We start from the raw sequence: 15,894 nt of genomic DNA on the forward strand, positions 1-15,894 counted from the left end.
TTTGCATCTGCAATTAGACATTTGGAATGAAATTTAGGCGGGCAAGATCTTATTGGAGCACTAAGCACCACTCGTTGGGCCAAGTCACTTTGGATGGTTATCACTCAGGAGGTAATATTTAACTTGAGCCTTGGTGAAAAACAGAATATTTATTGGTGGTAAAAGGAGTACCTAGGGAGGAAAAAGATTATTAAAGAATAGAGGAATAATATACAAAATAGCACAGAAGTGAGAAATAGCTTTCCGTGTCTGCTGAACAGCAAGTAATCAGATACGTCTGTGATCTATAATGCCCTAGATATGAACTGAAACATGTGTCTGAAAAAATAACATGTACAAGAGGCAAGAGCATGGAGGTTATTGAACTATTAAAGAAAAATTTTGGTTTGTCCCATGTAAAGGACAGGAGCCCTTGGTATTTATTTTGCAGAGAAATGACATGATACACTCTTGTCTTCTTTTGTAGTTCACACCTGATGTTTTCTTTGTTTTCAGCATTTTCCATCAGAGCCCCTCTAACCTCCACACTTTGATTTGGTCAAGTCTACAAATTAGCTTGTTTCACCTCTATGGAAGGTGTTTTATCTCTTCTGTTAGTCTTTGCAGGTCTTTTTTTTTTTTTTTTCTTTCCCTCAGGGTAGTTTATATACTTCTCCCATCTTCCTTCCTTGTGCTCAGACTATACATCTTTTTGTGATTCTTATAGAATAATCCTCTCTTTTCTTATCTGTCTCCATCACTTGACTTGAATTCAGGGAGAATCTATCATTGATCTTTGTATCCCCAGTGTCCTTCTGGCTTGTTGCCCTCTAGATGCTTAATACATTTAGTTGAACAAATGCTCATAAATATAACTTGGTAAGAAAAATGTGTCATCAGTGACAAAAACACACTGAATAGCAAACCTTGTAAAATCAGAGATAATGACTCCATGATCACTAAAAGGGGAGATCACGAGAGAGTAAAAGAAGAAGGTGAAGAGAGAAAGGAAAGGAAGACAGCAAAGATATAAGGCTGCTTAGATGGGACTGAGGCATGGGGACTGGTTTGAAGATGATGCCAGATAACTGGGAGAAAGGTTGTGTAGTATCAAGCATGGCATCGGTTTTGCTAAAGGAAGATACAAGTCTCTTTTGGATGGTTTTTATTTGATATATCTGTTGGAGCATCCCATTTTGTTAGATGTCTGGAGAACATAATCAGCCCCCCCTTAAAGCATAAATGTGGTCTACTGTAGCTTTTGTATAAAAGCCTTAATCAAGTTTAGGCTACAGTGAGTACCAGTGAGAAAAAAAGTCAACAGAGAAGAATGTGCATCTCGACCTGTTCCTTAGACACAATAGCTAATATTTACCACTAATCTTAAGATTAGGGTATTCAAAGGTTGGAGTTCTATTTAAATCTTACTCAGCTGATCCAAAATTAATTATATGTTATTTTTCTCTTGCCTTTCTACAGTATGCTGTTTGGCTAGTCCTCTGGGTTACCTGGAACGTGTTTGTTATCTGCTTCTATTTGGAGGCTGGGGACCTCTCAAAGGTAATTTTGCCATCTGATTTGCCTGAGTCATCAGTAGTGTGTTAACAAGCCTTTTCCTAAATAAGCCAGACTCTCACCCTGGTCTTGTCACTTAGATGCACCTCGAATGAAGGTAAATTGAAAAATCTTCTCATCTATATCTCTGCTTTTTTACCATCGAAGATGTGTTTTAGTTGTCACAAAAATGTACTTTTATTATTTTAAGCAAAACTAGTGTGAAGTAATGGTTATTACAATGACCACGCTGTGTACTTTTAAAACATTGACTGATGAGAGACATTTCTGAAGCAGAATAGGATTTTTTTTCAGAGATAAAATCTTGAAGGTTTTTGAAATTACTTATGTTGCTTATTACTGTCTGAAAGTTTTTCCTGCTTGGACCCAAATAGTAAGGCAGTCATTCAAACCATTAATGGATTTAAGTTGAATAAAATACTTACCAGAGGGAAGTGGTTAAATATATAAATGAATAAAATAAACCTTTTATTCTAAAATAGTCTAGGAAAGATTTAAAATACTTTTTCACATAGGTTTTTTATTTTGTGCTATCCTCATGTGAGTGCGTTTATGTATTCTTGTTTATGTGTATTACTGTTATATTTCTAACATGAATGATTTTGCTATTGAAATAATGTAGTTTTTAGATCTCTAAAACCAGCAAGCATCCTTCTTCTATTGCAATGTGGTTATCAGCAAATAAGCCAAATAAGATAATTCATTCAAAGTGGCGGTAAATCCTGCTTAAGGTACTTGAGACAGTGACGAACTTGTCCTTCTTCATATTAACTTTTAAAGACAGATTTTAAAATGTTCTATACACTTTCCTTATTAGAGCAGAAAAACCCTGCCAAGATGTTGACATTTTTAAAGCCTAGAGATGATAGCCTGCTTTAGAAGTTTAAAAGAGCTAAAAAGTTGCAAGGAAATATCCTTGTAGGGCTTTACATTTTGGGGAGTGGGGCGTGAGGGTAATGATAATACACTTTATATAATCCAGCATACAGATACTTCACAAAGGACATCATTTTCAAGGATGTTTATTATTTAACTGTGATGTGGCTTTATATCAAGTATAAATAATCTTGATTATTTTGTTGAATGGCAAATGACAAAGGATAAAATAAGAGATAACATTATGGCATGAGATAGAACCAAAGCTTCCGGAACTTGTGTTTTTATGATCAAATTTTGGGCAAGTCCTCACTGTGTCCTTCTGCAAAATCTGTGATTCTTGCCAGGCATTGTCCTCCACACTCTTGGCAGCAGGCAGTCCTTTCCCGAAGATGCCGTGACCAAAGAAAAGAAATTGTTCAGGTGGCCGTAGGAAGGATGCAGACAAGATAGCTGCTTAAAACCTATATTTTCTCTGTACTGGAAAAGCATGCCTGCTTCCCAAGACTTGAATCCCTTACTCAATTTATATATCCCTGCTGCTCTATAATCCATTTTGTTCAAAGAAATTCCATACTAGAATGATTTTTAATGATATTTTGATTTTAAGCAATCACCCTAAAAATTGAAAGGCAGGTATTCAGATATCTTGGTCGAATAAAATAATCTAGAAGATCAGAGTTTGTAAATCATATATATATGTGAAGAAGGAGAGAGGGAGATTTGAGCCAGGCTGGCTGCAGAAATATTCTGTAATTGAGCTCACTGCTCCACGTGATCACTGCAGGCACAGAATAAAGCTTGTGATCTCCTGACCTCAGACATGGGCATTAAATCCACAGTGAGGGCACATCCTAACACACTGTAGTTCAAGACAGTTGCAACCCAAATGACTAAGAATTCTTCTAATGCACACAGGCAGCTAGTGTCTAACCCTTGGAAATGAAGTAGTTAATACTCCCTTCTTCTCTTCATCTTATAAACCAAGTCAGAACTCTGCAGAGCACATGAAAATTTAATAATTTCCTTTTAACAAATAATCTAAAGGAAAACCATAAAGGGCAAAGTTATATAGTTCTCTATACCAGATTTTTTTCCTCCCTTTCCTACTCAAAGGGTTTGAGAAAGGTGTATTTATACCATTTAATTCTTTAGCTGCTGCAACTGCCTCACATTCTTCAAGTAATGCAGCGCCAGAAGGAAGCAATGGTGATTGAAAAATGTACAGATATATGAAAACTCAAAAATGGGACTCCTGAAACTGTTGATAATACTTAGATTACAGAATATAAACTGTTTTTTCCTCACTCCACCAAAAAAAAAATAAATAAATAAAAATAGTTTGACCATAGGAGTGGGCCAGTTTGTTTGAGGCCAAGGGAGAAATATTGAGAAATAGAATCAGGGAGGAAGTTCTGTAGTCCTTATGGGTGTGAACAAAGTGTGTTTATTTCCATAAAACATTTTGTAAATAGGCGACTTCTTCATGATGAAAATAGACAAGAAGTGGTAAAAAGTGGTAAAATATTAAGACAACATTAATTACCTGTTAAGAGTTCAGAATTTTGTGTTGTCATTTTCCACGGTGTCTTTTCTGCAGAACTCTATGCCATGTACTTAAGAGTGATCCAGAGATCAGAGTCATTAACCAACCCAGTATATGTACTCAGCAATGAAATGGCTTAATCACAATAACATGATACACAGAACTGACCTGTCTGATCTTCAGTTCCTCGGTACCTATAGTTATATTGGTTATATATTTTGTTCATCAAAAATTCTGTGTAAACCCAACACTATTATTAAGCCATCAATGAGTGTATTTTAATTATTATTCTCATGGGACGTAAGGGAAAATAAAACTAATCAACTAGAGAAATAGCTTTTTAAAAATTTTGTCTCAGTGAAGTTGACAAAATAATGGGAATTAATGTAAAACATTACTTAATATGATAACATTTATATTGCATAATAATTATTTCTACATTGTTTACATTAATGATTGAGATACTAGTGTTATAACTAAATATCCAAAGATTAGTTTTCAAGATTAGTTTGTAATCCAGTACCTGCTAACTTCCTAGGCAATTGTCTTTGAGCATTAAATGTGACTTGGACTATTAGACTAATAGTTTTGTGAACTCCTGGTGTAAATAATCGTATTGTTGAATTGCATCATTCTGGGCAGTTGTGAATCTCCTGCTCACATATCAAATAGAGAGAAATGGGAATTAATCTCAGCTATCAAGTGAATTGAGTTATTTTGAAAAGGGAGGAGATCTACTATTTGTTCTGTAGTAATTTTTAACGTCAAAGTGTATAGCAGTTAGTAGGAAAACACATGTATTATGGCAATTCACCTATTAGGTTCAGAACCTGGGAAAATAAAATTTATGAAATAAGTTTTGAATAATAACACACAGGGAAAATATATAGTGGTCTTCCGGTTATCTGTAAAAATCTGTATCTTATTGGATGTGATACAGTTGTAAATTATTCTGAACCTGAAATGATATTCTAACACTTTTATTTATATGAATATTTTGAGCTCTTGGTTTTTATTTTCATAATTTATGGGGCAGCGTCAGAGAATGATGCCTCTGTCTTTAGAAATAAACTTACAGAGCATAAATGATTAGCCAAGGGTTTGAATTACACTTAACGCAATCCAATTTATTTGTGTTTGACCCTTTGAGAGTTGGGATGCAGGTACATATCTCTCAGGCTTCATTATATTATCAGAAGCTTATCTAGTTAAACATAGCCTAAAGCAATTAGTTATACCTAGTGATGTGTATGTTTCAGAATGAACACATTTAATAGCAACTTCTGGAAAGCTGTGGTATTTTAATAATTTTGATAGTCACTTCTGAGATCTAGATATAAGTTTCATTTTAAGAATTTGATAGATTAAAAAGCCATGGAATAATGTTGGCTATTTGAGCTTTGGAAAATAAAATTGCACTCTTGCAAATATAAGAGAAAGGAAGAAGATAAAACCTGCCACACACTATAGGGAACAGGAAACAAATCCTTAAAACCAAATGTGAGTTATATGTAGAAAAAAAGTACTATTGCAACAATCCCAGTTTTATTCCTTTTATAAAGAAGTATTCATTTAAGAAGGTATCTGATATTTGGATATTTTCTGCTCAGTGGAATCAGTGCTTGTAACAAACTTTGCTTTTACAATTTCATACAGAAAAATATTGTGTAGGGCACCTGGGTGGCTCAGTGGTTGAGCCTTTGACTCAGGTTGTGACCCCAGGGTCCTGGGATCGAGTCCCACATTGGACTTCCTGCAGGGAGCCTGCTTCTCCCTCTGCCTGTGTCTCTGCCTCTCTCTGTGTCTCTCATGAATAAATAAATGTTAAAAACTTTTTTAAAAAGACAAAAGAAAGAAAAAGATGGAATGGAGAGAAATCTTCTATAATTATTTTTAATTGAATTAGTGCTCTTTTTTAAAAGGTAAAAATATCTATGAAATTATTAATAAAAAAGAATACCTCTGATAATTTAGTTCGGACTAAATTTAACAAATGGAAAGAAGAAAATTGATTGGACTTTTTTTTTTAATTTTGCTTTTCCTACTCTAAAATGTACATAGTATAATAAAACTTCACTTAATTATTACTGAAGTAATAGGAAAAATTTTCATTTCCCAACCATCAAAGTAGATTTTGCTTTAGGATGTAGAATAAAAATGTCCTATTGTCATTAAGAATTAAATTTAATGTAATTTTGCCTCCCAAATAGAAATAAACCAACATATTATAATTTGGTAAAACCATCACTACTTCGCCCCTATTGTTTTCTTTAATCGTATTTCTTGAATTAACTGCCTATTTTCTTACTTCTTCAGTTCTCTTTGCTTACTTTTTCCACTTTGCCCCAATACCCCTAAAGTGAGGAATAGAATCCTTGAATTTTTCTATTTCTCTGTCTGCATTCTTTCACTTGAAAATGCCATCTGCTATCATAATTTTAATTATCATATTTACACATATATCTACCAGATTTATATCTTCAGTTTTGACCTTGTTGCTAAGGTAAAGTACCACAACTTTCTGTTGATGTCACGTCAATTCCATTATCACGTAAAATTCACTATGTCCAAGAGGATTTTTCATTATCCTCAGATAATCCAACTTTCCTAATTCACATCTAATTCAAATAAGAAAATAAATGGTAAATTATATTTTGAAAAACGAATAAAAGGGGAAAAATAATTTGGTGGAGAGAACCTACAGAAATATTTATAGATTGACTTTGAGATGAAGCAAGGAATAGATTTTTTAAAAAATATATAGTGCTTGTATGGAGATATATATATATATATATATATATATATATATATCCATGTTATAAATTTCAGACAAGTCACAATAGTAGAGAAGTAGAGGGAAGTAATGAAATTCTGAAAAGGTAACCCCAAATACATTAACTGACTTTTTTTAAAGGTTTTATTTATTCATTCATAGAAACACAGAGAGACAGAGAGACAGAAAGACAGAGACACAGGCAGAGGGAGAAGCAGGCCCCCTGCAGGGAGCCCAATGTGGGACTTGATCCCAGGTCTCCAGGATCACATCCTGAACCGAAGGCAGGTGCCAAACCACTGAGCCAATGAGCCCCCACTGACTTCTTAATTATGCTGTACTCTGGGAATATTTGCTGGTTTTGATTAGGGAAAGATGCTAAGAATCCAAACTTTGAACTCATATGTGATGACTCCTGGGTTATATATAAATCAGGATAGATTTTAGGGAGAGGTCCTCCAGTACATGGACAGCTTTTTGGATTTTGGTTTTTGATTTTTGTTGTTGTTGTTGTTGTTAAGGAATTGGTGACTGTAAGGCAAAAAACATATATAGGAAGACTAAAAGCAGAGTAAAAAATTGGGGGCAGTCTTACAGAATGGAGATGGAAGATAGGAGAGGGGCTCTACAGAATAAAAGAGCTTATAGTTGAGAAATCCATAGAGTGAACCAGGGGCAAAGGAGAGCTACATACCACAAACATTTCCACGGCTAATATCCAGGATCCACTCAGTATAGTCCCTGATTAAAATAGGCTGATCAGCACTGCTTCATCTGTATTATTGAGGAAAAAAAAGGAAATACCTCAAGACAAAGATTATCTTGGTCTTTACAGTTTATTTTTGTGCATGATATCAGGCAATTGAAAATTCCTACACATGCCAAAAGAGAGAACCTCATTAATGAAGGTGAAGAAAAACAGACAATTGAGGCAGACCAATATGCAAGTATTTTAATTACCTGTTAAGGACTTTAAAGAACCATTATGTTGAAGAAAATAATGTATTTAATATATTATTAGGGTGTAATATGTTTATTATTAACAGATAATATATTTACATATAAAGAGATAATGTATTTAAAGATGAAGAATTTACCCTCACAGAGTCAAGACCTATATAAAGAATCAAATGGAAATTCCAGAACTGAAAAATATAATATATGAAAGCAAGAATTCATTAAGTATATGAGTTCTTGAAAGATTGGAAGACAAGTTTGGTGAACTGAAGGATTGGGTAATAGTAAATATCCAAACCAAAGCACAGAGTTAACAAACAGAAAAAGGAAAGAATAAAATAATAAAAACAATGTCAGAAAAATAAAGGGTTCTGCTAAAGGCTCTGTCTACAAATGCTGAATTTCCAGAAAGGGAAGAGAGAGAAAATTGGGCAGAAGCAATATCTGAAGTGACAATGACCGAATTTTCCAAAACTGATTAAATATATAAACCCACAGACTCAAGAAGACTTTCAGATCTCAAGTGTAGTAAATATCAAGAAAACCACATTCAGGCATAGCCTGATATCACTGATGAAAATCAAAAGAAAAGAGAAAAATCTTAAAAACCATCAAAGATGAAAGACCCATTGCCTTTAAAGAAACAACAAAACGACTGACAATTGAACTTGTAGCAGAGGCAATGAGTCTAGAAGGCAACTGAATGACACTTTTAAAGTACTTTAAAAGTGGCAACCTAGAATTTCATTCCCTGCAAAAATACTGTTCAGCAATAAAGGTAATATAAAAGTATTGTCAGGCAACAAGATCTAAGATAATTCACTACTAGCAAACATGCACTAAAAGAAATACTAGGAGGGCCCTTGCTGTGATGAGCATGGGATATTAATATGGAAGTGTTGAATCACTATATTATATACCTGAAACTAATATCACACTGTATGTTAACTGGAATTTAAATTTTTTTTTTAAATGAAACTAAAACGAAATACTAAAGGAAGTTCTTCAAGTGGAAGGGGAAAAAAAGTTCCAGAGACAAAAGTGAAATATCATGGAAAAAGTTAATGGAAAGGATAAATATGTGAGTAAAACAATACAAAATCATAATAGCAAAGTCTTTTGGAATTTAAATGGATATAGAACTAAAATGCATGACAACAACAACACAAAAGCTAGAAAGAGTGAAAGTGTTCTAAGTTTCTAGTATTAGCAAGGTAATAGTAAAGATAATATTTTTAATAGATTATAATATCCCAAGGATTAATAGTTTCTGGTATAATAACTAAAAGAAAACATAACTGCCAAAAACCAATTAGATTTGAAAAAAAAATAAATAATAGAAATAATTGATCCAAGTGAATCTAAGAAAGGAGAAAAACTAACAAAAAATACAAGGAGGTGAATAAGAAAAAAAAATATCAAGATGGATGCTATAATGTCAAATATACCAATAATTACATTAAATGTAAATCAAATACTTCACTTAAAAGACTAAGACTGTCAGTCTGGATAAGGACACAAAACTCAACTATGTTATATATAAAATACATCTTAAATATAAGGATTTAAATTTAAAATTAAGAAAAAGTAGGGATCCCTGGGTGGCGCAGTGGTTTAGCGCCTGTCTTTGGCCCAGGGCGCAATCCTGGAGACCCGGGATCGAATCCCACGTCGGGCTCCCGGTGCATGGAGCCTGCTTCTCCCTCTGCCTGTGTCTCTGCCTCTCTCTCTCTCTCTCTGTGACTATCATAAATAAATAAAAATTTAAAAAAAAGTAGAGCATAAATACCATATAAACACACTTAATATCATGTAATTCTAATATCAGGTAAAGTGATGTTTAAAGCCAGAAGTAACACTAAAGAAAAAGAGGGTATGTCTTTAAGATATAAAAGACAAAGGTAGGGCATCCCAGGTGGATTAGCAGTTTAGTGCCTGCCTTCAGCCTAGGGCATGATCCTGGAGACCTGGGATCGAGTCCCACGTCAGGCTCCCTGCATGGAGCCTGCTTCTCCCTCTGCCTGTGCCTGTGCCTCTCTCTCTCTCTCTCTCTCTCTGTGTGTGTGTGTGTGTGTCTCATGAGTAAATAAATAAAATCTTAAAAAAAAAAAAAGGTAAAGTTAAAAAGGTCAATCCACATGAAAATATTACAGTCAGTATTACCTAAATAAAATAATCTGGCTACAAAAAATATAAAGCAAAAATGGACAGAATTCAAAGGAGAAATAGTCATTTTCACAATCACAATTGGAGATTTTTAATATTCCTCTCTGCATGTATCAATGAGATCAAAATTCAAAAGGAACAAAATATCTACACAATTAACAAACTTAATGAACATATGTAGAATACTGCACCTACCCATGTAAAAGGATGCCTATTATGTTCAAAGGTACAAAGAATATTCAATTATAAAATGGGTCAAAACATAGTCAAGTCAAAATATAGAAATATTTACAATTATCCAGCAGATATTCTCTAATCAGTGTGGAATTAAGCTAGAAATTCTGTGACTGCTTAGAAATTAAGCAATACATTTCTAAATAACCTATAAACCCAATAGGTTGAATGGAGTCTACTATAAAATATTTTGAACTGAAAATGTGAAGTGCTTACAGGAAAACATTTGGCCTTACATAGAGATATGAAAAGAAAAAATGTTTAAAAAATTAATAATCTAAGCTTTCATACCCAGAAACTAGTAAAGGGACAGCAAATGAAACCCCTCAAAAGTAGGATTGAAATAATGAAGAAACTAAAGCTCAATGTACATGTAACAGAAACAATCAATAAAGCCAAATTAGTTTCTTTAAAAATATTAATAAAATTGTTAAAAACGCTATCAAGAGAGATAAAAGGAAAAATAAGTAACAACATATTTTACTAATATTACAAAGGACCCTACAGATTAGATAGTGTATGTTATGAGCAAAATTAAGCCAATATATTTAGCAGCCAGGGTGAAAAAGACAAATTCCTTGGAAAATACAACTTGAAATAAATTTAATATCTAAACAATTTTATCCATTAAAAAAATTGAATCACCCTCCCCCCCGAAAAATTGCATAATTAATTCAAATATTTTAACAAAGAGGAAAAAAAAAACCAGCACTTCATATGGGTTTTTTCTTTATGTCCACATGGCTTCACTAGTGAATTCTTAAAAACATTTAAGAATGTTCTAATACCAATCTTGCGCAAATTCTTTCAAAGAGCAAAGTGAGAATGCCTCCTATCGTATGAGCCAGCGTAACATTGCTTATTGGAGATAGGTGAGATTGTCAAATGACATACACGTTACTGAATTAAAATGTAGTAAGGTAAATAAGAATAAAGAAAAATGCTAAATGTCTCTATATAACTTTATAAGTAATTATGAATTAGTTTTTCATGCTGTATTTACTTATATTTCCATCTCTCCTACTAAACTTCAATTTGCCTAAAGGCCATATGTCATCATCATTATTCAAGAGAATGTCTGCCACTGAGCTACTCCATAATAGTGAGGAATTATAGGGTAAATTATGAGCATTGTATTTTTTTATTTTTTTATTTTTTAAAGAGCATTTTACATGTTTATAAATAAGCCTATTTAAAACAATAAATTAAAAAAATGCAACAAGTTGCTCTTATCAGCATGTTCTATGTATCTGTTTACTTAACTCTCCCTTCTTCAACATAGGGATTATGTTTTATTCATCCCGGGGCCAAGGAAAATGATAGGCATATGAACAGTGCTTACTGGAATGAAGTCAAATCTTAATAGAGTGGATTTCAGTAACTGTCTAGCGCCACCAAATAAAGCTCCTAGAAGTGTTCTCTTCCACTCTACCATTGCATGGGTAATGGAATCAACATCTCCTAGGGCTGGCCCAGCACTCAATGGTTGGTGGTAGCAAGCCGAAGGAAAGCAATCCAAGCAACTAGCCACCAAATCAGCACTTATCAAGATTAAGAATCATGTGAATCACCTGGAGATCTTTTTTAAATACAGATTCTGATTCCCTTGGGCTAAAGCCTGAGTCATTTCGTCTCTAATAAACTCCTGCATGATGACATTTGTATTTGTCTATTAAACATACTTTAACTGGTAAGACTTAGATTATCCAGAACCTTTAAACAGAGCAGATTCTGGTTTTCTAGCTGTCCTTTAAAGCAGAGATCCCAGTGTAGATCTTGATATTTGTGCACATGCAAATTGACTACCCAATTTATTACTTGATAGTTATTCTAACCAAGGTATAAAAAGAAACAAATCAGATTACCCAGAGCCCTGAGAAGAATTTATGCTTAAATTCAACCTCTAATACCCAAATCATATGTGGCCTTCCTTTGTGTGGCAAAATACTATTATCCAGGAAGTCTCCACACACCTTTTTTCATAATGTAACTGACTAGCCATGCCTCTAATTTTACTTTATTTGCCTATTTTTTATTATTATAAATGATTTACAGAAGCTGAGGATCCCAATTCTCAGAGTAACAAAGCTATGGTATATCCAGTACAGCTCTGATTTACAACTACAGCCGTATCTGAGAATTCCCATTTGGAGTTTGGCTTTCTTCTCTTGTGATTAAAACAATAGAAAGCATTTCAAAATTCTGCTGTTTCCTTTCATACTTGAGTCACTTCCTCTTTCCACTAGAACTAGATCAGCAATATGCAGTTTCTATGACTGTAGTAAATTAACTATTTTGTACTTTCTTAATTTGATGTCTTTCCCTCTTGCTGATTCTCCTTCCAAATCCCCCTATCGGTATCAAGAATCCCATCCTTTCTTTTGTGGGGCTTAACAATATTATGGGTATTGAAAGGAGGACCTTCTACCTAGAAGAGTCCCCATGAGCATTAGCAAAGTTTTGAGCATGAACAAGCATTATTTCTTGCTATTTGAAGCTGGGTGATGTCACAGACATTATACATGTAAAATGTTAGTAGAAGATCCTCCCAGAGAAAGAAAAATGAGAACAGACAAGTTGAGCATCTTCCTGGAGTAGCAGAATGGTCTCTGAGTAACGACTTGGCTCCCCCCAGTCTCTGAACTTCTAGCAAAGTTCAATGTGTCAGCCTCAGAATGCTGATTCAGCTGCAATTCACATTGTTCAGGATCTGCTGTGCATTCAAAGGCATACTCGTTCCTACTACTTGAGCAATACCCAGTACATTCTTTTTTAGGTTTGGGCTAATGTGGTCGTAACTGTTCGCTTTACAATCTGCCTTATCCTAATTTTCTTTTTTGGTAATCTTTTATTGTATCTTATAAATCAAAAACTTTGGTTTCAAAGCTTTATTTCTCATAGAGACTTTGAGAAAGTCTTTTGGAAGTCGAAAAAGAAAAAATAAAAAATCAAGCAGTAGCCATTTCTCTTTTCATTGCTACTAAAACAATGATAATTCTCTTTGAAGCAATGAGGATGTCAGTGACTCACTAGGGAAAGTTTGTAAAAGATAAATATCAAAAATAAAAGCACACAGATTAATATTCCAAGATAGCATCCTGCTGGAAATAAAAGGAAAGCAAATATAAACATGGTCCTCACAATTGCCATCCCTGTTGGTCTCCAGAGCCTAGTCTATAGAGATCCTCCTGAAACAAGATTTTTTTTTTTATCCCCAAACAGTCATGTTTCTATAGTTCTATTATTTATAGATGGCAAGTAAGAATATGAAAATATGTTTGCATTGGCTTTATATTTAGAAACATTTTTTGGGGATCCCTGGGTGGCGCAGCGGTTTGGCGCCTGCCTTTGGCCCAGGGCGTGATCCTGGAGACCCGGGATCGAATCCCACATCGGGCTCCTGGTGCATGGAGCCTGCTTCTCCCTCTGCCTATGTCTCTGCCTCTCTCTCTCTCTGTGTGACTATCATAAATAAATAAAAATTAAAAAAAAAAAAAAAGAAACATTTTTTTAAGTTGAAAACCAGCACAATTGTTTAGAAACTTTGGAATACTTGGCCCATATTAGAATAATCTCCTATTAGGTAGTTTTTTTCAATCCTGAAATAGTTGCAGAACCTAATTGGGAATTATGTTCAGTTCAGCATGGTCCCCCCAGCCCTGTGTACTCTCAGTCTGTGATAACTTTATCAAAATCACACCCTTCACTGTAAACCATTATCCTAGCTTGACCCCTGCAACTCATTTGGAAACTAAATTGAGATTGACAGTTGCCAGCCTAGCTTTAGAGGGCAGAGGTCAATCTCTTGATCTACAGATTTACTCAGGGACAATTGATGCTTTGATGAACTGTGGGAAATCATATAAAAATACAACTCGGGTGATATTAAATAGTGAAATAAATGAAAGCTTTTTTGTTTTTTGTTTTGTTTTGTTTTGCATCTGGCATCCAGGGTCATTTGGCTAGAAAGAGCAAATGAGTGCCTATCTTCTGTGCTTTACATAAGGTAATGAAACTACTCTTTTCTGTCCTGTACTTAAAATTTACATAGAAAATGCAGTTGAACCTTTGGATTAGTAGTTGGGTACACTATAGGTAACCAGGGAGCAATGTTCACTAAATACTGTTATTAGACCCAAAGCAATACAAAGAAAATGAGACTGTTTAAATCTCGTTTGTTGGGTGCCTGGGTAGCTCAGTTGGTTAAGTGTCTGACTCTTGATTTTGGCTTAGGTCATAGTCTCATGGTCATGAAATTGAGCCCCAAGTCGGACTCCACACTTAGCACAGAGTCTGCTTCAGATTCTCTCTCTGTCCCTCTCTCCTGTGCTCTCTTTCCCTCTAAAATAAATAAATAAATCTTTAAAAATAATAACAAAAATAAAAAAAATCTCTTTCCTGGTGGAGAATTGAATGAGGAAATTTTGCAATACTTGTTATTTTACATTCTGACATGGCACCAAAAGTGTTGCTTCCCCTTCTCTTCCTCAAAGATTTATTTTCAAATCAGTAAAGCAAAATGTGTATGCAGCCTGATGCAACCAGAAAAGCAGCTTAAAGGGTAAAAAGAGGAAGATGGCTCACTAATAAATAGCCACTCATAGAATACAATTAGCTTTTCCCCTTCATGAGCATATGTAACCTGCCAGAAGAATGGGTGTGATGGTAACTGCAGGACCCCAGGGTGTTCACGTTCATAGGTAGTATAATACATAAAACTGAAGTAATTAGGTGGCATTTCAAGAAGTGCCATCTTTTTCCTATTGTAACAACTAGGCATTTTGTAGCCAAGTAGCTGCATTGGTACCGTAGGGACATTCTGTCCCTTTTCCACTCTGACAAAAAAAAAAAAAAAAAAAAAACTTTAGTGACAGGTCCTCACATCTTTCATTTGAATCACAAGTAAGAATGAGTTTGGTGCTCTTAGTTAGTCCCGAGAGGGGAACCAATATCATATAATTTGGCACACCCTGCAATTGTTTCTGAAGAGATCTGTAGCTAGCAAAGCGCTCGGAAGGGCTGTGACTCTCCTGGGGGTACTCCTGCTACACCAGATTCACCAGGCAGCGTGCAGAATGGATGGACTCAAGCTTTCGCACTCCGGTTTTATGAGCACTAAAATTAATCCATTAAGCATTTTGTGCATCAGACCCCCCACTACTTAGTTTTCAACGCATTTATATCGGATGTTAACTGTGGCATCATAGTGCGCAACATAATGAGTTCGATCCTTCTTGTCTTTTTGCTTCCTCTTTCCTTCTTCTCAATGAAGAAAAAAAAAAAAAAGCTGAGTTTAATATTACCAAATAGCCAAATAATTAGTACTGCTGGATATTTTTTCTCCTTAAGTTATGCTTCAGAAAATATAAAATGAGAAACGCAATTTGAAAACAAAGATAGCAGAATATTATCTAATAGATAAAATGGCTGTGAATGTACAGTCCAAAAACCATAAAGTATTAATTGCTAATGAAATAATGAGAAAAGAGTATTTCACAGCAATTTTCTATCCCTGGAGAAATGGGTCCTCAATCTGTGACTAATTCTATTCTTTATTAAGTGTGCAAGTTGTAGCAACTTTCTGGGTTCCTTTCAGAAAAAGCTTCTGGAATAAGCTACTGTAAATGTGATTTATAAAGGTTATAACACTTTTCCAGGTTTAAATCACTTGCCTGGCTGTAAGCTTTTTATTTTTTTTAATGATTCCATTCTCTCGAGCATTGCATAAGATCAAAAACTCTCCATAGGGGCACAAGTGACATGATTCCATTTGGAAAGCATTGTTAAA

At 34.5% G+C, this 15,894-nt stretch overlaps 1 protein-coding gene across 4 annotated transcripts in view; it reads left to right on the forward strand.

The window, feature by feature from the left end:
- The window catches only part of NKAIN2 (sodium/potassium transporting ATPase interacting 2), a 952,120-nt gene that overhangs the window by 515,639 nt on the left and 420,587 nt on the right, over positions 1 to 15,894 (forward strand). For all 4 annotated transcript variants that reach the window (XM_077902232.1, XM_077902211.1, XM_077902223.1 and 1 more), the window contains exon 3: positions 1,459 to 1,539. In XM_077902232.1, coding sequence (XP_077758358.1) covers positions 1,459 to 1,539 — 81 coding nt within the window. The remainder of the gene's footprint in view (positions 1 to 1,458; positions 1,540 to 15,894) is intronic.

The sequence above is a fragment of the Canis aureus genome, chromosome 1 (genome assembly GCF_053574225.1).
Source record: "Canis aureus isolate CA01 chromosome 1, VMU_Caureus_v.1.0, whole genome shotgun sequence".
Lineage (NCBI taxonomy): Eukaryota > Metazoa > Chordata > Mammalia > Carnivora > Canidae > Canis > Canis aureus.